Below are 25,434 nucleotides of genomic sequence, written 5' to 3'. Positions count from 1 at the left end.
AACACCCGTGATCCTGGGTAACCCATGCTGGGGATGCCAGACATCAAACTAGCCAAGTGCATGTTCTACTGTTGAGCAACAGATCTGCAGACAAATGCCTGATCTAAAGGAAATAACTTTGCTAAACTTTAGCAAATCAGGCTCTGAGCAGTGGCTGGGAAATGCCTTGGACCTCCTACATATGTGTTTCTCAGTTCCATGGTAGACTGCGTCTGAACCTGGAGGTACCACTAAGCTGACATAACCAAGAGCTGCTTGAGAAAAGAAAAGAAAAAAAAGCTATCAAGGCCATCACCAAACCCCCAGGAGATGCTTCATACTTTACATGGCAGCCAGTCCTGACATGAACATTCTGTTACAACAGGTATGTTTAAAGTCAGGCCCAGGGACCTAATCTGGCCTGTCTGCTGGTTTAATGTGGCCCCTGGGGCAGTTCGCATGTTCACGTCATCAAATCTGGCCCTCCTTGGAAAAAGTTTGGACACCCCCGTACTACAAAAATCTATAGCAGGGAGGGAAGATAAAGGTAAAGGTAAAGGTACCCCTGCCCGTACGGGCCAGTCTTGACAGACTCTAGGGTTGTGCGCCCATCTCACTCAAGAGGCCGGGGGCCAGCGCTGTCCGGAGACACTTCCGGGTCACGTGGCCAGCGTGACAAAGCCGCATCTGGCGAGCCAGCGCAGCACACGGAAATGCCGTTTACCTTCCCGCCAGTAAGCGGTCCCTATTTATCTACTTGCACCCGGAGGTGCTTTCGAACTGCTAGGTTGGCAGGCGCTGGGACCGAACAACGGGAGCGCACCCCGCCACGGGGATTCGAACCACCGACCTTTCGATCGGCAAGCCCTAGGGCGCTGAGGCTTTTACCCACAGCGCCACCCGTGTCCCTAGGGAGGGAAGATACAAGCCACTAAATGAGCGTTTGCCACAGGAGAGCCCACAACCGGACAAGAGTTCAGGGATGCACGTTTTACTAATTTCTGGCAAACCAAACCACGATTTTACTCTTGTAGCTTTAAGGAAGGCCCACAGGTCAGGGGAGGGGAGCCTTTTTCAGTCTGAGGGCCACATTCCTTCCTGCGCAACATTCCAGAGGCCACATGCTAATGATGGGCGGATCCAGAGGCAGAAGTGGGTGGAGCAACAGAAGTCGATTCTACTTCTGTGCAGTAAGCTGATTTCTACAGGACACATTTCTCTCTCTCTCTCTCTCTCTCTCTCTCACACACACACACACACACACACAAAAACTCCCCTCCATTCCCATCCAGGCAATTAAGAGGCATGATCAGGGTTCAAGGACACATTCCAGCCAGCCCAAAACTCTTGCGGTGTGAAGCCCGGCTTGTGAATGGTGTGTCCTGGAAATAAGGGTGGAACTGGAGAAGGTTTCAGAGGCCAGACAGAAAACCCTGGAGCAGCGCATTTGGCCTGTGGGCTGGAGGTTTCCCACTTCTGCCACAGCTGATAAAATGCCCCATTCTGCACAGCTCTTCAAGATGCAGAATCCAGGAACTGCAAAGGGGACTTACAGGAACAGGTCAAACCAAGGCAGCAGGGCAGGTATCAGGGGTCAGGAACTACGTTCAAGGGGTGCGCCAAGGTGCGGTGCTTACATAGCTCCACTTTTGACCCACAGAGGTCTGGGGGCCTGATTCCACCCCTCTTGCTTGCTCCTACAAGCTCTCCTCCACCAGCCCTCTTTACGGACCCAATCAACAGCATGGTTTGCATGGATTGGGCCTAGAGGGGAATTATAGAATCATCCGAGTGCAACCCTCTCCCATGCAGGAATCTCAGTCTCCCATCCAGTTTGAAACCATACCAGATCCTGCTTAGCTTTGCAAATGTGCCAGCTGCACCACCATTAAGGTTTGCATGGATCGGGCCTAGAGGGGAGAGAAAAGCAAGGGGACATCAGCGGAAAGGGGACAAGTCCACTTGGGGAGGGGGCCCACCAATGACAGTATCCACCTGTCCAGCTGCTCCCCACTACATCAGAGCCGCCACCAGTCTGAAAGAGCCTGCAGAACAGTGTGGTGCAGTGGTTAGAGAGTTGGACTAGGACCTGGGTGACCAAGGTTCAAATCTCTGCTCATTGGCCCTGAAGTTCACTGGGTGACCTTGGAGGCCAGTATCTGTGTATCAGACTCGCCTACCTCACAGGGCTGTTGTGGGGGTTAAATAAGGGGGGGAGAAACATGCACGTCCTTGGAGGGAAAGGTGGGGAATGAATGCAACAAGGAAAATAGTAGTAATAATAATAATAACAAACCCTCTGAGCATCTAGACCTGAGACAGGTGGCAGACATGCTGCCAGCTGAAGCTGCAGAAGGCTGGGGTCCTGGGTCAAGGTGCACTAGTGCTTATGCAAACTTTGCAAAGCCAGGCACAGTTGCAAATTAATAAATTGGGGGGGGGGGCAAGAAGAAACACAGGCCTTTTGACAATTTGGGTGACAATTCAGATGAACTAACTGGAAATGAGGCTACTCTCAGCAACTCTCCATGGCTACTACCAGCCACAATGGCCCTGACCTCCCTCTGTTGTCCAGGCATATCTGCCTCTGCGTACTAGCTGCTGGAAACGGCAAGCAGGGTGAGTTGTCGACTTGCAGACTTCCCACAATAAGGCATCTCCGGCCAGCGACTGTGAGAACAGGGTGCTGACCGAGATGGGCCCCCTTCGGCCTGACCCAATAGCCCCTGCTGATGCTCCCAAGTCAAAGCGCCGCATGGCGCCTGTCTCATGCGTGCCGAACACGTGGATCTGGTTCACTCTCCCCCCGCACCCCACATTTCAACCACGCGTGGCAAAAAGAGGCCCATCCCCACCAAAGCCTCGCCTTCTGGGCTCCCAACAGGACTGGGCTGGGCTGGGGGGAACCCTTCCAATCAGCTGCTCCAGGAGGCACCTTCGGGGTCTCTCTCTCTCTCTGGTGCCTCTCCCCACCTTCCCAAGAGTCCACAGAGACGGTTTTATTTTTAACTATCCCTGCAAAGGCAGCCACGACAAGAGGGAGGCTGTATCCACGGACGGCCTCCTTCTGGGGGAGGGGGGAGACAGAGGATCTATCGTTCTGTGGATGAGCAAGGAGAAAACCAGGAAGGAAAATTGCCCTAATGAGGGCAAGGATGGGGGAGATCCCTTTCTCTTCCCTCCCCCCTACTAAAAAAGAAAGAAAGCCAGCGACACCTTTAGGCACCTGCAGGACGCGCAGCCTCCGTGGCGCGCGCTTTCTCTCTCTCTCTCTCGTACACACAAACACACTCACAGCTACGACCAGGAACCCCCCCCCTTCCGCGTCTTCCCGCGCACCCCTCGGTGGCATAGCCTTCGAGGGCCTGGACTGGGGTTGGATGGAGCGGAGGGGGGGGCCGAGAGAAGCGCCCCTTTCCCTCCTGAGCTCCAGAGTTCCCCATCCCCGCGTCCGTCCGTCCATCCCTGGACGACCCCTCACTCTTAGCCCCCCACCCCTCTTGCCAGCCTGCCAGCCTGCCTCTCCGGGCCGCGCCTCACCTCTAAGGTGCGGATCTCCTTCTGCGTGAGGTCGTTGGACGTGGCGCATTTGGTGCGCAGCCCCTCCAGGTTGGAGATGCTGATGTCGATCATGTTCTGGACGAGCTCGCACTGCTGCAGCGCTTTCTGCAGGCTCAGCGGCGGCGGAGGGGGCGGCGGGGGCGGCGGCGGAGGGGGGGGCAGCAGCAGCGGCGGCGGCGGGGGGTGGCCGGGGGCCGGCACGGCGGCCTCCTCCATGGCTTGCCCCTCGGCCGCCTCTTCCTCCTCCTCCTCCTCCTCCTCCTGGATCAGGGGGATGCGGCCGCCGGCCCGATCCCCCCAAGCGGCGGCAGCGGCGGCGGCGGCGGCGCCGCGGCCGCCCCCTCCTCGCCGCCCCCACCGCGCCAGACCTTCCCCGGTGCCGCCTCGCCCGCGCGCTCGCTGCCTCGCTCGCTCGCGATCGCCCGCCCGGCTGTCAAGCCTCCTCCATGCGAGCCTAGGCGATCTCTCCGGCAGCGGCGGCGGCGCCTCCTCCCGGGGAGGGGTCGGGGCGGGGCGCGCCGGAGCCCCGGGGTAGCCCCTCGGGGCGTTCACACGGCAGCTCCGCGGGCGACGCGCGGTTTCCTTCGCCCAGCGCTCGCTGTCAGCCTGGATCGGGGCTGGGGGCTGCTCTTCGCCCGGCCCGCAGCCTTCGCTCCGCCCGGCTCCCGCATCTACACACGCGCGCACACACGCAGGCGTCCTGCCTTGTCAATCCGCGCGGCCGCGACACGCGAGGAACGGTTGCGGCGCACGCCTCGCCTAGACGCCCCCCCCCCCCCGCAGCCCAGGAGACTCGTGTCCCCGAGACGGCTGGACTCCCGCGAGGAGGTAGAGGGGAGTTTAAAAATATATAAACCCTCTATACCCATTTTCCTACATCAGCGTGGTTAGTCCTGGCTGGAGTCATCAAGGGGGGAGGGAGAGTTTCTCTGAACATGTGCAGAGGGCCGCAATGTTTCAGTTACTTAGGTGTGTGGTTTTTCCCCCTGCATCTATAGCTCATCTTTTATCTCCGTAGAGCTCAAGGCGGCGCGTGTGATTCTTTCATCCGTCCAACAACACTGCGAGGCTGCAGGTTAGGCTGAGAGAGGCCGTGACTGGCTCAAGGGCAGCCCGCGATCTTCATGGTTGCGTGGGGATTTGAACCCTGGTCTCCCAGTCTGGCGCTCTAACCACTACACCACACTGCCGCCTTGGTTATTGTTTTGTAGGCGGGAGGGCGGTTGGGCGGTTTCTAAGGAGACGTGGACTAAAGGTCTGCCTTCGTGAAAGGAAGTTTTATCCGTTGATATGGATGGAAAAACCAAGGTATCCCTGTATCTCTTTAAAAAAAAAAAAAAACCAGGTGTTGGTGATTGAACCTGCAGTTGGGGTTGTTTGCCTTCCCTTGTCCCACACCTTTCCACCTGGCCAGTCCAGCTAATTGACACATCTGGGAAGAAATACAAAAGTAGAACCAACCACAGCTCAGGGGTAGAGCACAAACTTCATCTATAGAAGGTCCCAGATCCAATCCCCCAGCATCTCCAGCAAAAGTTGGGAAAGACCATTATCTGAAACCCTGGGGAGCCGCTTCCCATTGGTGTAGACCTGGTGTGTAGAACCTCCCCCCCCCCCCCATTTCTGTGTTCTTACATTGAGTTGGCGAAGGTCTGTAGGATGGTGGAGCACCTGCTTTGCACATAGAATGTGCCAGGTCCAATCCCCAGGCTCTCCAGGTCATGCTGGGAGAGACACCTGACTTCAATCCTGAAAGCAGCTGCCATTCTATGCCTCCACAGCCAGAAGCATTCTGCCTCTGAATACCAGTCGTTGGGGATTGCACGTGAGGGAATATGAAACAATTTTGCAAAAATGGGTGACCAGAAATCAGGTCTTATCTTACAGATCTCCATTGGGATCATGTCTTCTCCTGGAGCTTTATTAGCTAGTTGGCTTGCGATTAGCCTCTTAATCTGACTGGGCGTGACGTCTGGCCATTCTGGCAGTTCTAATAACTGAGTAAACTTGTGGGGGTGAGTCAGGACAGGGGCCATATATTCCTGTAAAATATGTCACCCAAACCTTTCCTTGGACAGATGCTTCTAACGAGTAGCCCAGCCCATTTGTACCTTGGGCAACCAGATGCCAAAATTTCCGTGAGTCCTTTTGAAGTGCTGCATCTCTGTTGTTCATAATATATTTGTTTCTTGCTTTTAAGTAATAATTTATAATTGTATCGTAATTGGGCTACCTCAGCTTGTAGAACAAGATTGTGCTTATCCTGTTTTAACTTCAGTTTTCTAACTTCCCTAGCTAGGCATTTTTCGCTATTCTGACATTCCTTATCAAACCAAGTCTGTCTTTTAAACTTTTTGTTTTTACAGGTGAGGGAATATGTGGTCACCATCTGCTGAAAACAGAAGCAGCTGTGACTGGTACCCATTAGGACTTTACAGAAGAAAGCAGGGAAGTCAACAGCAGGCAGATTCAGTGACAGGTGGAGCCAACTGATGCTAGTTTTGTCCCCTTCTTCCTCACTGCTGAGTTCTACAAGGGCAACACGGAGACTGAGGAGGAGGAGAAGCAAGCTGATAGGCAGGGCTGCCCACCTGGACTGGTTGTAAGCAAGAAGGCAGGCAGGTGAGAGCTGACTGAGGGCAGGCCAAGGTGATGTCCCATTTGTCCTAATGGACCTGCCTCTACTGCATTAGGGGTTTTCAGCTGTAATGCACGGAAGTTCTCTCTGGACAGACATCCCATTGGGGACAGACAACCACATGTGAAAAAATGAAAAAATTCTGGGACGTGATTTATAACAAAATGGGAAAAAAAATTAAAATACACTTTCCCAAAGAAACCAGAGGCTTTTTTTGCTAGGGTTAATAGGGGATGAATTAAGAAAAGACCATAAATTATTTATGTACGCCAAGACAGCCGCTAAGATTATAATGGCTCAAAAATGGAATACCCAGGAAATCCCAACTTTAATGGAGTGGCAGACGAAAATGTTTGAATACATAGAATTGGCGAAAATGACCTATAAGATTCGGAACCAAAAAGTAACAAAGTTCAAAGAGGAGTGGAGTAAATTTGTTGAGTACATACGGAATAATTGTAGCAGCTTAAAGACTGTAGCAGGGTTAATACAAATCTTGTGACGTGGATAGAGTGTAAATAAGAATCTGTAAGAGAGGATGTTAATTGTGAAAGCCAATGTAGGGAGGGAAGTCCGGGCGCGATAATGCGCATGGCAAATAAGTAGACACAAAAATGTTGAATGTAAGAGTATATGCTTTATTTATTTTTGTTTTGGAAAATCAATAAAAAGCATTTTTTAAAAAGGCGGGGGGAGCATTTCAATGCAGAAAAGTGTTTCTAAATCATGCCTTGCTGATGCATGTGGGCGTACTGGAAATCGCAGGTGGGCAGAGTGCTGTTGCGCTCAGGTTCTGCTTGCGGGACTCCCCAGGGGGACATCTGGTTGGCTACTGTGAGAACAGGATCCTGGACTATATGGGCATTTGGCTTGATCCATCAGGACTCTTCTTATGTTCTTACTTGGCACAAGACATCTCTCTATATTCTCTGTCTCAACATCACTTGCTTTAAAAGGGCAATGCTACTTTGGGGAAGGGCCATAGCTCAGTGGTAGAGCATCTGCTTTGCATGTGCAAGTTCCCAAGTCCAATCCTCAAGAAGCATCTCCGGGTGGGACTAGGAAAGAACCCTGCCTGACAGCTTGGAAAGCCACTGCCAGCCAGCGCAGGCAATATTGTAGTAGATGGACCGATGGTCTGACTCAGTAGAATGCATCTTGCTATGAAAGCCCTACCTGGGGATGCCAGGGATCAAAACTGGACATTCTGCATTGCATTCAAAGCAGGCGATCTCTGGCTGAGCTTTGCCAGTCCTTGGCATTTGGATGTCTTGGGCAAAACAACGAAGTGCCAAGGTGCACAGTGCCAAGGACAGCCAGCTTGTTCTGGCACCGAAGGCAGAAGATCCCACACACGCATCTGTTCCTGGAAGCGAAAAAGCCACCAACAATAAATGAAATAACTAATGATTTGCTGCCTCCTCATGACATCCAACATCAGCTGCCTGAGTGGATTGCCTCACCCTGCTTAGTGGTAGGATGGCATAAGCTGCATGTGATTTATGGGAGAGGCTGTAGCTCAGGTGTTTAAGTAGCTGCTTTGCATGCAGAATGTCTCAGGCGTTCTGCCATCTCCAGGTACTGCATAGAGGGAAAGGCCATCTGAAACCCAGAAAACATAGTGACCCAGTGGAGGTGGTTTCCATTGCGCCAAATGGAGCACCATTCCACCAACTTCATCCTGCCCTCACCCAGCCCTCACATGCCTGCCTTCTTGCTTACAACCTGTCAAGGAGGTGCGTCTGCATCTCCTTAGTCTCAGCATTGCCCTATGCTAAGGTGGAATCTACACACACATGAAAAAAGGCTGTGAAAATGCGCTCTCTCTCTCTCTCTCTCTCTCTCTCTATATATATATATATATATAAAGTTTTGAAAAATAAATCAAATTTGGCATAGCTCACTGTCACCACCTAGTGTCACATTTGTACATTGCACTTTACAACACATTTAAAACTTTTTATTTGCAGCTGTATAGCTGAGTCCTAGAACACAGCAGTGAGCGGGAGGGCAGGAACAAACCCAGAATGAGTTGGCTCTGCCTCCTTCTTGAGTGAGCTCCCTCATTTAACTCTGCACAGCAGGAAGAAGTGCTTCCTGTTTTCTGACCCAGTCTTCCAACATTCAGTTTAACTGGGAAGCCCACAAGTTCTAGTGTTGTGAGTGATAGAGGAAAAGTTTCCTCTATCCACTTTCTCCATGCCATGCATAATTGTATAATTGTATGTCACCTCTTAGTCGCCCTTTTTCTAAACAAAAAAGTCCCAACCTTTCCTGGAGTTGCTCCATCCCCTTAATCCTTTGGGTTGCTCTTTCCCGGATCCTTTTCCAGCTCTAAAAAAACATTTTTGATGTACAGTAACCTCCCCACTCCTGCTACAGACAATACTGAGCTAGATGGCCTGATCCTGTAGAAACCAGATTTGCAGAATGTATGCTTTCAGATGTACAGATCTTCAGACTATTTGGCAAAGGCCTTCCTGGCCAAACAAGAAATGTCCAGGAAGGCTTTAAGCCCCAACACTTCTGGTAGAAGCTAGCTGCAAATTGTTGCCTAGACTCCCAGAGTGTGGGGTCTGCCCTCCTCTGTTCCTTCCTCCCCCCACTCCCAATTAACCTCCGTCTCCAGGACTCAGTAGTGGAAGGGAGCACAGAGGAAGAATCACCAGGTCCTGCCACAGTGACATAATAATAATAATAATAATAATAATAATAATAATAATAATTAATAATTAATAATTAATAATTAATAATTAATAATTAATAATTAATAATAATTTATTATTTATACCCCGCCCACCTGGCTGAGTTTCCCCAGCCACTCTGGGCGGCTTCCAATCAAGTGTTAAAAACAATACAGCATTAAATATTAAAAACTTCCCTAAACAGGGCTGCCTTAAGATGTCTTTTAAAGAGAAGATAGCTGCTTATTTCCTTCACATCTGAAGGGAGGGCATTCCACAGGGCAGGCGCCACTACCAAGAAGGCCCCTCTGTCTGGTTCCCTGTAGCCTCACTTCCCGCAATGAGGGAACCGCCAGAAGGCCCTCAGTGCTGGATCTCAGTGTCCAGGTTAAACGATGCGGGTGGAGACGCTCCTGACATCACCAGGGACTACCCCTACCTCTTACCTTTGGGCTCTGTACTTGCCGGGCCTGGGATGCTCCTGACCTGGTGTCCTTAGATACAACTGAATGAGGGATCAAACTGTCCAGGTACAATACACACTTTTCTTTTTCTTGGAAGTTTAACCCCAATGAACCCATTGATATGATTAATTGTGAGGATATGTGCCTGAGAAAGCTGAACAATAATACTGGGTGTGGGGGGAATCTGATGCAGACCAGTAAAAGCAGTCCGCTTTGCTTCTGTACTTTGAAGATCATTTTGATCTGCAAAAATCAGCATTTTGATCTGCAGAAATTTATGCACAGATATAAGTGTTATCACTTGCTGAGCAAAGCACTTCCCAAGCAGGCTTCACTTAAAGACACCAAACCTGTGTGGGATTGCCTCCAAAGTCCTGCATCACTGCATATCAAAGAAGGTTTTGTCGTTGCCCCCACCCCCGCCCGCAAATTAGGTAGCAAGCAAAACAGGCCACTTGCGGCCAAGAAAGTTGATACTCTTGCCCTCACCCTGACACATCTCTTATCTATGGCAGGGCTGGGGAGCCCTGAAACCACCTGGTACATTTAAGAGAGCTGCTGGCATGTCTTGTTCCCTCGTGGCATATTTCTCATCAGCAGAGAAACTTTGGTCATAAGGAAAGAATCATAACGTGCTGCAGTCAAGCTGTCAAGCTATGTTTGCGGAAAGCCCTAAAGAAATTACTGTGTTGTATGGTGGCACTGCGGGTTAAACCATAGAGCCTAGGACTTGCCAATCAGAAGGTTGGCGATTCGAATCCCTGCGACGGGGTGAGCTCCCATTGCTTGGTCCCTGCTCCTGCCAACCTAGCAGTTCGAAAGCACGTCAAAGTGCAAGTAGATAAATAGGTACCACTCCGGCGAGAAGGTAAACGGCGTTTCCGTGTGCTGCTCTGGTTTGCCGGAAGCGGCTAAGTCATGTTGGCCACATGACCCGGAAGCTGTACGCCGGCTCCCTCGGCCAATAAAGCGAGATGAGCACCGCAACCCCAGAGTCGGCCACGACTGGACCTAATGGTCAGGGATCCCCTTTACCTTTACCTCTATGCCACATAAAGGTAAAAAAAGGAGGAAAAGGTAATGGACCCCAGGATGGTTAAGTCCAGTCAAAGGCGACTAAGGGGTGTGGTGCTCATCTCCGTTTTCTGGCCAAGGAAGCTGGTGTTCGTCCACAGACAGCTTTTCCGGGTCATGTGGTCAGCATGACAAAACCGCTTCTGGCGCAATGGAACACCGTGATGGAAACCAGAGTGCACGGAAATGCCATTTACCTTCCCACCACAGCAGTACCTATTTATCTACTTGCAATGGCGTGCTTTCAAACTGCTAGGTTGTCAGGAGCTGGGTCAGAGCAACGGGAGCTCAACCCATCGCGGGGATTCGAACCACCAACCTTCTGATCAGCAAGCCCAAGAGGCTCAGTGATTTAGACCACAGCGCCACCCGCATTAAAGAATCCTGGGAATTGTAGTTCACCCCTCACACAGCTGTGCCCCTCCTGTGATTTCCAGCAACTGATATTCAGAAACATACTGCTACAGTAGCCATTGATAACCCTCTCAGTGAATTTGTCTGATTCTCTTTTAAAGCCATCTAGGCTATTGGCCTTCCCTGCCTCCTGTGGGAACGATTTCCATAGTTTAACTATGTGCAGCATGAAGAAGTACTTTCTTTCATCTTCCAACATTCAGTTTCTTTGGAATGTCCGTCAGTTCTAGTTTTCACTATCCACTTTCTCCATAGATAAACTTCCACCATGTCACCTGCTACTCGTTATTTCTCTCTAAACTAGCAAGTGCCAAACACTGCAACCTTTCCTCATAAAGAAGTTGCTCCATCCCTTTGATCATCTTGGTTGCCCTTTTCTGAACCTATTTTTGGATGGGATTCAATCACATTCTGTACAAGTAAATTCCAGTTCTGCAATTATAATTGTTTGGGAGTTCTTGGGCAACAAATCCTCTCTTCTAAAGATAAAACTTTTTGCGATAAGGGAAACATCATATAACCTCCCCACAAACAAATCAGAATGAAGGCTCACTAATTAGCCAGTGCCATCTAATCTAACTTCAAAAAAATCACAAAGAATACTTAGTAACCAAGTCACCAGGAAGCCCCCTTACATCCTGAAATAAAAGTAACTTTTCTATATTGTAAAAAATAATTGGGGTATGTACTGTATATGCTTTACAATTTAATCTTGAGTATTGAGAAGGCAAAAATTAAAGCATTCTTCCAAAATCCAGACCTAAGAGATATGTTTACCATTAAGTTGTGTGACAGAAAAACAGAAAATAGCAGATCATTTTAATAGTACCTTTAAACAATAAAAAAGGATGAATGAGATAAAATAGGTAAAAGGATGAAAAATCAGATAAACAAGTTGCCTGGAAGCACTGTTGTACTCTAAAACGAAAGTAACATTCATATATTTAAAAAATAATGATTGGGTATGTGTTTTATTATTCTTGAGTAATGGGTTAAAGCATTGTTCCAAAGCCCAGATCTTAAGAGATATATTTATCGTTCTATCGTCAAAAAGCAAAATCAAAACAAATCGGGTAATGTTAATAGCATTTGTAGTGGTTTCTTTACATGGGGGGGGGGAGAGAGAAATGGGGTGAAAATAGGTAAAACGGGATGATTAAAAGATAGCACCTTTTATGTTATTAAATAAAGGTGATGTTCCTATATTAAAGGGGGGAAATCATTGGTGTGTGTGTGTTTTATCAATGTTGAGTAACTGGGGGCAGGGGGGATAGAATTAAAACATTATCCCAAAGGCCAGGTCTTAAGTGTTATAACAACAATTAAGCACCAAACAAAACATATTCCTGAACAAAATTAAGGTCCCTATATGTTAAAACAAACAAATATTGGCGTGTGGCTGGGTGTTATTAATCTTCAGTAATAGGAAAAGGGAAGGGAAAATTAAAGCACGATTCCCAAAGACCCAGCTCTCGGGATAAATTATTTACCATTAAATTCGCCGCGAAGCACAAAACCAGAACAAAGCAGATGACTTTTCACAGCATTTGTGGTAGCTACTCCCCACCTCCACCATTTAAAAAACAATAATAATAATTAACAATAAAATGTTCTTAACTATATTCATTGTGCCAAACACACAAAAACAAAACGAAGCAAGAGATGATGTTTAGAAGAGTGGGTTGTCGTTTTTTGCTAGCTCGCCAGGTTTTTCAAAATAAATATAGCTGCCTCCACTCTTAATGGTGCCAAACACACAAAAACTGAACATAAAGCAGATGTATTAACCAGGAATTATAAATGCTTGGGGGGGGGGGGTGACACGTGCGCGTGTGAATCGCGGGGAGGGGGTGGGGATGGGCAAGGTGCCCATCCGTGAAGCAGCCTCAGAAGAGCCACAGAGATGGGAGAGGAGTTTTCGCTGGGAGGCGCCTGATCTCTCTCTCCCCGCGAGGTTGCAGCAAGGCCCCGCCCCTTAGTTACCAGAAGCAGCAGAGGCGCCTTAGCAACAAGGAGGGAGGGAGGCGGCCTGGCAGCCGTAGCCGCAGATGCCTCGGCGCGGAAGTCTCGCGTGCTGCTGCTGCTACTGCTGTTTGTTTTAAATTACACATCTCGCGAGAGGCGAGGTTGGGCCGCTTTGGCGCCGGCGAAGTGAAGCGGCGCGAAGGTTCGGCATGGAGCGCGCGGCGGCGGCGGCGGCGCCTGCGGGGAGGACGGTGGCCGGGAGGAACGCGAACTTGCCCTGGTATAGCGAAATCAATCGATGGAGGGTTGGCGGGGAATGTGCTGCTGTTGCTAGGAGGCTGCGTGATGGGGGCCATTAGTTCCCCCCCTCCCCCTGTTTCTTTTTTCGGAGGGCAGGGGGCTTATATTCTGCGCCGGAACTCCGCTCTGGAACCTGTTTCCCAAGCCAGGATTTTCCCCTTGGGGGTGTTCTGTGTAAATCATGCCGAGAGTGTCCCAGAGCATGTGCAGAGTGTTCTCCTCGCTCGCCTTGCTGTTCTCTTCATTCGTTCCGCTGCATCTTCATCCGCGGAGCTCAGGGAAACATTGAGCACGGTGCCATAGCTGTCAACGTTTCCCTTTTTTTAAGGGAAATTGCCTTATTCCGAATAGGATTCCTCGCAAGAAAAGGGAAAAGTTGACAGCTATGCACGGTGCTCTCTTTCCACCAGCCCCGCTTCCTGGTGGTGGTAGTCATAATAATAACATTAATAACAATAAAGTGTATTCCTGTGTTGTGCAAATACATAATAACTGCAGTCATATATTGTAGGATTCGTTTTGGTCCCACACTTGGGATCTTCTGTTGAAAGGTAGTAAAGACATATGTGCGGTGCCAAAGAATGAGGGGGCAAGTGCCAGTCTCAAGGGATAAAATGGCCCATTATGGCATGGCAGTAAGCGTCCGGGGTGGGGATTCTTGTTTGGGAGGTCTGTGCAGGGCCATTCTCTGCTGGGGTGAGTAGAAAGTGGTAAGCAAGCAAGGCAGCCTTTGAGCTCTTAGGCAATTCTCGTCGTCAGGTATGGGGTACGTTTGGCCCTCTAGGTGTGGTTGGACTAGAGCTCCCATCATTCCTGACGATTGTCCATGCTGCCTGGGACTGATGAGAGTCCAGCCACACCTGGAAGCCCACAGGTTTCCCATGTCTGTTTTGTGTGTGTGCGTCTTATAAGATGTCTATCCCCACCCACTCAACATAGACAACCCTCACCTCCAAACTTAACTTGAAATCTGAAGTTGAGCAGTCCTGGATTCTATCACTCTGTGGCCCCTTCATTCTGGCAAGGCCACTGTTAGAGGCAGTATACCCCTGAATTCCATTTGCTGGGAATCGCTAGTTGTGGGGAGAGTTGTTGCCCTTGGGGGCTTCCCACGGGCACCTTTACCTGGCCACTGTGTGAGAACAGGATGCTGAACTAGATAGGCCTTTGGTCTGATCCAGCAAATCCCTTCTCATGTTCTCCTGTATGTATAGATCAAGCCTACACCACATGTAGACAGGATTTCATTTGCATTCTGTCTTTTACTGGCAGGGTAGAAAAATACCGACCTCAGACGCTGAGTGATCTGATTTCTCATCAGGACATTCTGAGTACCAGTAAGTATCAAATATTTCCAGTGCTTTTATATATCATCTCAAAGCCTTTGGGAAACACATAGTTTATTTTTAAAGCAGGTTTTCCTGATAGTGAGCCTCCCCAAGTCAAGCTGTCTCAAAAGGTAACAAAGGAAGGAAGGGCTGTTTAGCTTGTGATACACTTTGTGATAACAACAATTGTGATGACAAGAAAGGAAGAGGACTATATGGCATAGGTGAAGGGTCATGAGCTGTGAAAAAGCATGTAATATCTGCTTTCCTTATTTGCAGTGCGTTGACAAATGCAGTTGTTGCCTTTGGACATCACAACAAACCACAGTTTATTGTGACAGGAATGAGCCTGTGCAAGCCTCCCATCCTTTGGCATGGCCACCAAGAGATCAGACTTACCCATTTCAGATTAATCATATTTGATTAATCTCAAAGATGTTTTGTTTGAACAAGTCAGCTTGATAACACATGGTTTGAACTTCGGTTATTTCAAACAAGCTGCAGTTAAAGTACAACCACAGTTTAGATTGCAACAAGCTCCATTAATAAAATAAAACAAGCAGAAGCTTTTGCTCTCGCAGCCAAAACGAGGAAGAGTGGAGTGACTTGGACCAACAGCTGTTTGGCCTTTCACCACCTGGTTGTTTGGTAATTTTAACTTGATTTAAAGGTTGGAACCTGCTTATTTCTTCGCTTCCCGTCCCTTTTGCCTTTTGTGTCATGCCTATCAACTTGTAAAAATTAAATTCTTAAATTGTTACCTTGAGCATCAGAAATGTCCTTTCACCTCTCCTACCAGTTCAGAAGTTCATCAGTGAAGATCGACTGCCTCATCTCCTTCTCTATGGACCTCCGGGGACTGGCAAGACTTCCACCATTTTGGCCTGTGCTAAACAGCTTTACAAAGACAAAGCGTTTAGCTCAATGGTCCTCGAGGTAAGGTAACCGAAAGAGCTCATCATCTTCTCTAGACTCTTGTGCCCTTTCTCTGTGCAGAGGAAGTGAAGAAATCACTGCACGATTTATATTTTGTTAGCCTGCCCTATCCCACCACTCAGGAGTGACAATACTTTTCTTTGTTGCTCATCTTCCAACAAGCCTGTAAGGCAGTGCTATTTTCTTTTAAAAAATGTTTAGGGGTACTCTCATTTTCCTACTTATATTGAAATACTGCCCCTCAATGAAGCCAAACCTAGATTCACAAAATGTTCAGGGGTATGAGTACCCCCAGAAAAAAAGCACTGCTGTAAGGTATGCTGCTGACATTTCCGTCATAGAAAATGGGATGAAAACTCAGAGTTTATAATGAGAAACCTACACGGGAGAGGTGGTGGAATAACTTAAGCTACCCTTGCCCAGGAAAGGCTGCACGCGGCTATCCCATAAGCCAGGACAGCTAGCGGGATCACAGATTCAGAATTTTTTTTTCTTGTTTTCCTCTTCCAAAAACTAGGTGCGTCTTATGGTCTGGTGCGTCTTATAGAGCGAAAAATACGGTAGCGCTTTCCTCAACTAAAACCGGGTTTCCCAAACTTCTGAGTTCATTGACCCTTTGATGAGCTTATAAAGTTGTCATTGACCCCAGCCAAAATTCTTAGGAATGTAAATGCAATAAAGTCAAGAAATACATATCTATATATATTATAAACATTTATTAACCATCAGTCATCATTACTAAGAATCACAAAATGCGAAAAAGGAGGAGGAAAAACAATAAAACAGCATGTTCTGAGAATACTATTGAATTGTGGAATTATTAGATATGGAAGTTTCTTGGTGGCAAGGGAGGGACATGCCCTTTATTTCTGAGACTCATAGCTCCTAATTATATTTCTCACACTGTACCTTCAAACTCCTCTCTGTCCCCAGGCCCTTTCTGACATGCTGCCGCCCCCGGTCTTTATTCACCCCCCTACACCTTCCCATTAATCCTGGGTTGGGGGGTGAGGAGGTCAGTACAGACCACATTGGGATACCCTGAACTAAAATGCAAAAACAGAAATGCCACCCACCCTCCATGAGAGAATTGCTACACACCTGCATCATCTGAAAACAAATGTTGGGTTGTTGTTGTTTTGCTTTAGAACCACTGTTGGTTTTTTCTGGCCTACAAACCAGTTGACTAACGCTCATATGATTTTAAATCCACAAAGATCTCGTTAATTGGACAAGAGCCCTGCTGTTTAGCAGACGGTTTCAATGGTGTCTATATGGTGCTCACATCTATTTAATCGTTTTGATATGACAATAAAGCAGCCTCCTCCTGCCCGCCTCCTCCCTGTATCCTTACTTCTAGTTTGTTAAATCCCACTTTCCTCGCTTTTCAGCTCAATGCTTCAGACGACAGGGGAATTGACATTGTCCGAGGGCCTATCCTGAACTTTGCCAGCACAAGGAGCATCTTTAAGTAAGTGCCCAGGACCCTCCAAGCCCCTCCTGAAAGTTCTCTCCCCGCCCCCTGGAAAAAATATTTTTTTGAAATAGTGTGGTTGATCCACCCACAGCACATAGGGCTCCTTGCCACCATGCGCCTCGATTGAACATAGAATAGGTGCCCCTGAGAGTGACGTGGGTTGGCGTTCTGTTGCTTCCTGGTGGAATTGAACCGAAAAACATAACTCAGACCACTTTGCAAGTAATGCTTTTAACTGGGTGCTTCCAGACTGGTTTTTAAGGACTTTCCATTCAAAAGCTTAGCCCTGTCCCATCTTAAAACTGGGGCAGACCAGGCTTCATAATAAGCCCCTCCCTCCCTAATACCGCGCAAGTGAAAAACTCAAAATTACTTGCACAGTTGATAGAAATAACATTAATGTGAACTTTTACAAAGAACGTTGAAACATGGTTGAATAACCCAATACAGAGAATACTTCTTAAAAGGGCTTTAGTTCATCTTTCAGTTATAACAGCAAAGTAGAAAAACCCATTCCTTGCCCTGAAAAGACTCAAATAAGCTAATCCAGTGGTCGCTAACGTGGTGCCCTCCAGATGTTTCCAGTCTGGTCATCCTTGAGCATTAGCTATGCTGACTGGGGCTGATGGGAACTGGAGTTAAGCAACAAATGGAGGGAACCAGATTGGCTACTCCTGGGCTAATCTTCAAGGCCAGGGCAGCCAATTTGCTCTGCAGAGCTTGCTGGACTACAACACCCATCAGTCTCAGTCATCTTGGTCCGTGGCCAGGGATGATGGGATTTGTAGTCCACGAAGATCTGTGAAGCGCCATGTTGGCCCCTCCTGTCTTACACCCCAACCTGAGTCTTTGGTCTCCAGGTCTGTTACAGAAGGATTCTGAAAGGCAACATTTTGCATACCCTGTGCAGTGTTTTTTAACTTAACCTTGCCGGAGTAATTGTCCCAGTCGCCTGCTGAAGGTTTAGCCAGGACTGTTCAAAAGAAGTTGCTTGAAAGCTGAGGTGTATCCGTAGAAAAACCTCTTTGCCAGGCTCGACTCCGCCTTTGTTTCTTGAAGATGGGTGGGTGGGTTGCATCTGTGTCTTTGTGGTTTGCTTGAAGTTCTGTGTCAAACGTCAGTCATCTTCCCTCCTGCTAGGAAAGGCTTTAAGCTGGTGATTCTGGATGAAGCAGATGCCATGACACAGGATGCCCAGAATGCCCTCAGGCGTGGTAAGTTTGTGCTGGGGGGAGTAATAGTGTTGCAGGTACAGCAAGCTCACGAGGGTAGCAGTTCCTAAGGCTGTATCTGCAGCATCTCCACGTTGCACTGAGAGAGGCTCCTGTTTGGCCCCCTGAAGAGCCTCTGCCAGTCAGTGTAGGGTTCTCCTAAATGTGGAGCACCTGTGTTCAGTGTAACATGCAAACAAGCCGTCTGCAGGGCAGGGATGAGAAACCTGCAGCCCTCCAGAACTTGTATGCCACCTCCTGTCTGCCCCAGTTGCCACGACCAGCAGTCAAGAACGATGGGAATCGCAACTAAGCAGCAAAGGGAAAGGGCTGCAGTGCAGGGGTAGAGCATCTTTTGCATGCAGAAGGTCCCAGGTTCAGTCCCAAATGGCATCTCCAGGTACGTCTGGAAACATCCCATCTCGAACCCTGGAGAGCCACTGCCAGTCCGTGTAGACGGTACTGAGCTAGATGGACCAGTGGTCTGACTGTGGTGTAAGGCAGCTTCCTATGTTCTCATCCTTAACTGCATTCAGTAGGCCTCTGTCCCTACTTCAGCCTCATGTGGGCTCATCTCTCTTCCCAATCCTTTGCACCACCTCTCCAGTGATAGAGAAGTTCACCGAGAACACCAGGTTTTGCCTAATCTGCAACTACCTCTCCAAGATCATCCCAGCCCTGCAGTCCAGGTGCACCAGATTCCGCTTTGGGCCCCTGACTCCTGAGCTCATGGTTCCTCGGCTGCAGCATGTCATCGAGGAGGAGGGGTGAGTAAAAAAGCACAGCTCGGGGGCATCGTGGCTCTTCACCTTTGACTGCGCCTGGCAGCCATCTTCCTCCGATTTGTGCAAATGTTGGAACTGTCGATCTAGCGTTGGGAACATCAGCCCTAGAGGACTTGATTACAGCTCCTATATCTCCTGTGTATTGATTGAGTTTTGAGGAACTGCAAGGTTGGAGGGGACCAGAAAGCCCTTTCCTTCTCTGACCCTTGAGACTCCACACACACCCTGCTGACCATACCTGCCTCTGCAGCCATGCCCCTCCCCAGCCCTGCTCCACACCCTCCTTGAGAGTTTTTGCCTGTCTGGAATGTGTCCTTGAACTCTTGATAATGCCCCTTGCTTGCCCAGATGGTGTGTTTGTAGAAATTAGCCTTCTGTACAAAGGTAGAATTCACATTAGTGGGCTGGGAGAAAAGTACATCTGGCAACCAATGTGCCACTTTGGTTTCAGATAGTACATGGGTAGATGAGTCTAAAAAGCCTGGGACACAAATTTTCATGACCCCTCTAGCTGCCATGGTGGCTCATTTACCAGAAGTAATGTATTTAGCATTAACTCTAGAGATGTATAGTCGATTGTGACCAAACTAAGCCTCTTAGCTAAGCCTCCTAGGAGTTAACGCTGAATACATTACTTATGGTAAATGAGTAATAGCCACTAGAGGGCAGTGAAAATTTCTGTCCCGTGATTTTTAGACTCATCTACTATCTGAATATGAAGGGGTGCCTTGGTTGCCAGAAGTGAAATACCTTGGCATTTTTTTCAGCTCCCCCACTACATTGCTTGCTCCTTCTGCCTTTGTCTTTGACCCTGCCCACCACCAGCATGTGGCCCTCAGAAGGTTGCATTGTGGCCCCCAGGCTGGAAAAGGTTCCCTTCCCCCTGATTTATTCTGTCCTTTTTTTGTCTTTCAGAGTTGATGTAAGCGATGATGGGATGAAAGCCCTGGTGACACTTTCCAATGGCGATATGCGCAGGTCTCTGAACATCTTACAGGTACGTATGGCTTTCTGTAAACAGCCAGCCATCAGATCAATGCCCTGCTCTCACAAGAACAAGTTCTGCTGGATTGAGCCAAAGGTTTGCCAACTCCTGGTGTGTTTTCACCCAGCGGCCAGACAGTTGCTTCTGGGAAAGCCAAAGCAGGGTGTGAAGACAACGGCTGGGCTGTGCGTCCCCCTCCTATTGTTTGTCCCCAGCAATGGAATTTGGAGGTGGAGGGCCTTCGCTTACTGGTAGAGCACCTGCTTTCCATGCAAAAGTTCCCATGTTCAGTGTGTGGCCTCCAGGTTTAGATTGGGAAAGACTCCATGTCTGAAAACCCTGCAGACTGGCTGACAGTCAATGGAGATGATACTGAGCTCAATGGAGCAATGTTAAAAGAGTTTTCTATTTTCCTACTTAATTCAACCCTTTATTTGGAACCATGAGGACTAGAAACTTTGGTTTATTTGTATTCCTTTATGGGGACGGCCATAGCTCAGTAGCGGGTCATCCGCTTTAAGCATCTCCAGCTTGGGCTGGGAGAAGGTCCTTTCTGAAACCATGGAGAACCACTGCCAATCAGTGTAGACAAAAATGAACTAGATAGACCAGTGATTTTTCTCAGTATAAGGTAGCTTCTGAAACCGGCAGTCCCGTTCGTGTGTGTGTGTGTGTGTGTGTGTGTGTCTCCATGCACAACAGCAAATGCATTGTATTCTCTCTGGAAATATAGCATATGGCTCTCTGAATTCAAAATACACACTGCCCTGTGACAGTATGTGAAGAGGAGTCAGCGAAAGGTGAAAATGGGCCTGAGGGTTTGCAGCTCAGTGCCTGCCCTGCAACCCCCCTGCATCTTTGCAGCAGCTTCTTCTGTTTTGCAGCAGCCTGTAGTAGAGGCTCATTGTTTCTTTTTAGAGCCATGACTTCATCTGCAGCCGCCTGCTTCCTCCTTCACCCCTTGGATGCAGCACCCAGTTGGTGCCTCTCCCCCACCCTCCCAAGTAGCATCTCGCTCCCTCCTTCTCTCCCTCCCTCTCAACTGGAGTTGCCAGATTCCTCCTAGTTCTTAACAGCTTTTTGTATTGACACAGATTCACTAGCCCACCTAACTAGGAGTGTGTGGCAAACACACCTCCATAGTTGGAGGTAGTAAATGATTTTCGACACCAGTTGCTGGAAGCCCCAGGAGGGCAGCGGCCTCTTGTGTTCGAATCCTGTTAGCCACCATGAGAACAGGATGCTGTACTAGATGGGCCATTGGACTGATCCAGCAGTTTCTCCTTAGCCGTCAGTGTTCAGGAATGGCAGGAATTGGAGTGCAGAAGCCTCTGGAGGGCCACAGCTTCCCCTGCCCTGGTCTTAAAGCAGAGGCTGAATCAGCTTTGGTTGCTGGTGTCAATGCCTTTGTTCCTTTGCTGCACAACGGTTTCTCTTCTCTTTCCCTGCCAGAGCACATCCATGGCCTTTGGAAAGGTGACCGAGGAGACCGTCTACACCTGCACGGGGCAGCCGCTCAAGTCTGACATTGCCAACATCCTCGATTGGATGCTGAACCAAGATTTCACCACCGCCTACCGCAGTATCCTTTGAACCCCATGCCAAGCGGAAATCCACCTGCAAAGCACTGGGCATAAATGGTGCCCTATATTCCTGATGTCGGCTGTTGTGTTTGTCTGCCGTTTCCTTCTCCAGCTGCACTGGTCCCCCCTTGGGGGGGGGGCACTCCAATTCAGTAAGCAGGGATTCAGGTAGGGAATTGCATCCGTTCTATAGAATGTACCCGTCGTGGACTTGCAGGATGCAGAGGAGTGGTGAGAGACAGCAGCCGGGGAACCCCCTAGGGAAGAAGGCTGAGGGCCAGGGGATTGAGATGATGAGAGATCAGAGGGAGAAGCAGCAGCAGACTGGGAGGAGGAGATGTTAGAAGCTGAAGAGGCAACAGGGTTTAGTGAACAGGGAGAAGCTGAGGCAGAGAGCAGTTCAGACTCTGAGGTGTAGGGTGGCGTGGAGACAGGTTGCTGAAGAAGCCATGGGGCCTCCCCCTCCTGCTGCAAGCAGCTCGTCTCCCCTCTGGTCTCAAAGAACTCTGAGAAATGAAACAGGCAGAGCAGAAGTTGGTTGTGCGCAGACGCTGCCCGAGACCATGGGAAAGACCCTGGAGAGGAGGAGTCCTAGTGGACACTGGGAAAGCAAGGACCTTCAATGCTCACAAATGCTTCATCGGTGGAAGACCTAGAAAGAGTTGCTGAGACCTCTAGACCTGATCTGTGTTGTTTCCTTGAATAAAGGGTTAACTTCACCTGCTTCAGGTGAGCTACTGCTTTGTTGATGACTCCTACCCTGACAGTACCTCACCTTGACACTCTGCCCAGATATCATGGAGCTGAAAACGTTGAAGGGTTTAGCTCTTCAGGACATCCTGACAGAAATCCACTTGTTTGTCCACCGAGGTAAAAAAAAGAAAAAAACCGCTTGGGGGTTGGAGGCTTTCTCTGTGTTCTGACACAGATCAGAGAGGCTGATCCAAGAAAGCTGAGTGGTTCAGAGTTCTGAAATCATGACGGCTGAGCATGCCCAGTAGCTCTGTTGTGTTATTGCTACTGTAGATCATGATAAAAGGGGGACATCTCTGCCTGTGACGGTGTGTCTGCACGTGTGTGCAGGTCCTGCATTTGGCAGAGAGGGACCTTAAGCAGGTAGCACCTTTTCCCAGCAAAGTGGCCCTAAATGAGAACTTGGAGCCCTTGTGGTGCAAAGCTCACAGAGTTTTCCAAACTGTGTCGCAACACATTAAGTGTGTCGGCTGCAGTGTGTTGTGTGAACACTCCCTACACTTCTCCCAGGGCTGGAAAGGGGTTGGTTTAACCTCTGGTTTACTAGTAAAACTGAATTACTGTGTCATGAAATGATACATGTCTAAAAAGCGTGTCACCAACATGAAAAGTTGGGAAAGCTCTGGGTTAGTGTGTTTGACTAGGAGCTGGGAGATCAGGGTTCGAATCTCCACTGAGGCATTGAAGCCCACTGAGTGACCTTGTGCCAGTTACTGCCTCTCAGCCCAGCCTACCTCCCAGGGCTGTTGTGAGGGTAAAATAAGGAGTGGAGAAGACACATGTACACCACCTTGAGCTCCTTGGAGAAAAAAGTGGTATATAAAAAGTGAGAAAGAAATCAAACAAATGAGCGTTGAAAGCCATATTCACAGGACTGCATTCTCCTGTGCGAGATTTAAATTATGATCACCAATAAATCAGCCTTGTGTTTAACCACTATCCTAGTAGCTATAGGTGACAAAGAATAGTTTGCAGGCAAGTGAATGGGATGGTGGATGAGGACCTGAACACCCAGCATAGAAAACAAGAGGCCACCTAGAGGGGGGAGACCCCTGCCACCATTCTTCCAAGTCCAGCACGGAAATAGGGCCATCTGCTGCCGGCTCTCAGCAGGCTAGAGAACAACTTTGCAGGCTAGTGACTTTTGCAAGCTTCTTTGCAAGGTTGTAATCGACAAGCATGTCTTCCATGACCATTGTTGTGGAATAACGGGGATTGTTGCCTTTTGGAAAATGTCAGTGATGGCCTTTTCTTTTGCTCTACAGTTGACTTCCCATCATCTGTACGAATCCAGTTGCTGATCAAGATGGCAGATGTTGAGTGAGTGTCACTGGACCATAAAACCGTTGTCTCTGGCAGGCGGGAGTGGGGATAGCTGCTCTTGAGCAGTGACCCAGAATATTGCATACATTCCCCTTAGTGTTCAAAGCCCTAAACTCATTTTCCCCAAGCCCAGAACTCCGTTCCTTTCTTCTTTCTTCTCTGTTCCTTTCTTTCTTTTTAATAAAGTGTTTTAGGGTAAAATAGGCATAGGGAAGCGGGTGGCGCTGTGGGTAAAACCTCAGCGCCTAGGACTTGCCGATCGCATGGTCGGCGGTTCGAATCCCCGCGGCGGGCTGAGCTCCCGTCGTTCGGTCCCAGCTCCTGCCCACCTAGCAGTTCGAAAGCACCCTTAAGTGCAAGTAGATAAGTAGGTACTGCTTTATAGCGGGAAGGTAAACGGCGTTTCCGTGTGCGGCTCTGGTGCCGGTTCGCCAGAGCAGCTTCGTCACGCTGGCCACGTGACCCGGAAGTGTCTGCGGACAGTGCTGCCTCCCGGCCTCTAGAGATGAGCGCACAACCCTAGAGTCTGTCAAGACTGGCCCGTACAGGCAGGGGTACCTTTACCTTTACCTTAGGCATAGCTCACTTAAACTTAAAGCACCAATTAACTGTTTTCCAGTTGTAAACTGAAGGGGTATATATTTCTGGAAGACAGGGATAAAGTTGCATTTGTTAAATAATTTCTCTGCCCCATGAGGGCTAGAACCTTGCATGCTCGCTTCCTCACTGTAATGAAAGCCAAGATTGCCTGGTCTGCTGGGTGGAAGACTCATATGGGGTGCGAATTGGCACAGTCCTGGGTGAGCTTCCATTAACAGGCTTCTCCTTAAAGCTGCTTTAGCATCCCACTATTTTCATGTACACCTGTCTGCCGCTTTGAAAATTCAACTGACCAGTAGGAAGACTTACTCTCCATTCTCTCCTTTTCAGGCACCGCCTGGCTGCAGGGACAAGCGAGAAGATTCAGCTGGGGGCCCTTGTTGGTGCCTTCCAGGTCACCAGAGACCTGATCACAGCAGAGGCTTAGAAAAGCCCCTTTCTCTCCAGCTTCTCGTCTGCTGTCCGGTCTACGGCTTCCACTTCTGCAGTTCCAAAAGACAGAACTCCTGTTTGGCTGTGCATCGGCGTTTTGGCAGCTCTTTACTTAGCTCCCTCAGAATTTAGGGTCGCCTTAAGGCAGGGGTGGGGAACCCCTACCCTGCAGGACAGATTTGGCCTTGCAACACCATTCCTTGAAGCCATGCCCACCCTCCATCAAATGTGAGACAGGCACCCAAGCGGCTACAAAGGAGCAGTCAGGAGCTTGAAGTGAGCTTCAGTTTCTTCTTCCCTGGAGCAAGGCTGACTCCCACCTTCTCCCACCCCCCTTTTAGCAGCTGGTTTCCAGTGAAAACTTTCGCCAAGTAGGCAGGACCACCCCACCAGTCAATCATAGGATGTCACAACGACATCAAGTGATTGACAGGTGGGTAGCCTCACCCACCTGCCACGGTGCATAAAACAGAAATGTGCTTTGGGGCAGAGGAGGACAGGTCTCCAGGTCTAGATGGGTGCAGCAAGGTGCCATGCAGGAACAGAGGGTGAGCACCCTTGGCTTCCAGAGTGTGGGAAAAAGGAAAACACCTGCCTGTGCCAGGAGCCAGTAGCTCCCTGGATGCTTCCAGACCACTTAACTGCCGTCAGCCCCAGCAAACAATCAGAAATAAGGGAAATCAGGGTCCAGTACCATATAGAGGGCCACAGGTTCCCCTAAGTTGTTTGAAAGCATCTCTTGAAAGGAGATTCTTGAAGTGTTGCCTTCCTCCTATTGAAATGCAATAGTGGGTTTTTGTGTGTGTGTATTGTAATAAAGCCCAATTTTATTAGCACCTAGCCAAAGTGTCTTGGTTCAATACAGTTCTACATCCAGGGTGATAAGTAACCTCACCTAGTTTTTCTGCCTGGCGATGCAAGGCCAAACATGCTGCTAGTTGT

The 25,434-nt window shown here is 49.0% G+C and overlaps 2 protein-coding genes across 4 annotated transcripts in view; one reads left to right on the top strand and one right to left on the bottom strand.

Annotated features, from left to right (window-relative positions):
• KSR2 (kinase suppressor of ras 2) overlaps positions 1-3,686 on the bottom strand; it is a gene marked incomplete at its 3' end in the record, with an annotated part of 182,392 nt that extends 178,706 nt beyond the window's left edge. The window contains exon 1 of the mRNA XM_083417455.1: positions 3,520-3,686. Within this exon, the coding sequence (XP_083273581.1) occupies positions 3,520-3,612 (93 nt within the window). The 5' untranslated portion in view covers positions 3,613-3,686. The remainder of the gene's footprint in view (positions 1-3,519) is intronic.
• Positions 3,687-12,927: 9,241 nt separating this feature from the next.
• Positions 12,928-25,332, top strand: RFC5 (replication factor C subunit 5). Of its 3 annotated transcripts, none has more exons than XM_083417486.1 (11): positions 12,928-13,059; positions 14,352-14,416; positions 15,207-15,343; positions 16,735-16,814; positions 17,961-18,034; positions 18,639-18,798; positions 19,732-19,813; positions 21,254-21,383; positions 22,177-22,254; positions 23,403-23,457; positions 24,391-25,332. In XM_083417486.1, exons 1-11 carry the CDS (start codon positions 12,989-12,991, stop codon positions 24,485-24,487), a joined length of 1,029 nt encoding a protein of 342 aa, XP_083273612.1. In that variant the 5' UTR covers positions 12,928-12,988; the 3' UTR covers positions 24,488-25,332. The 3 variants fall into 3 exon arrangements, with proteins under 3 accessions (XP_083273612.1, XP_083273614.1, XP_083273613.1); XM_083417488.1 differs by having other exon boundaries at positions 13,017-13,059; positions 15,212-15,343; XM_083417487.1 differs by lacking the exon at positions 12,928-13,059 and adding an exon at positions 13,142-13,668.
• Positions 25,333-25,434: the final 102 nt, after the last annotated feature.

The sequence above is a fragment of the Podarcis tiliguerta genome (genome assembly GCF_965153285.1).
Source record: "Podarcis tiliguerta genome assembly, chromosome: 16".
Classification (NCBI taxonomy): domain Eukaryota; kingdom Metazoa; phylum Chordata; class Lepidosauria; order Squamata; family Lacertidae; genus Podarcis; species Podarcis tiliguerta.
Note: the sequence above shows the minus strand (reverse complement) of the source record. Positions and strands in the feature narration are given on the sequence as shown.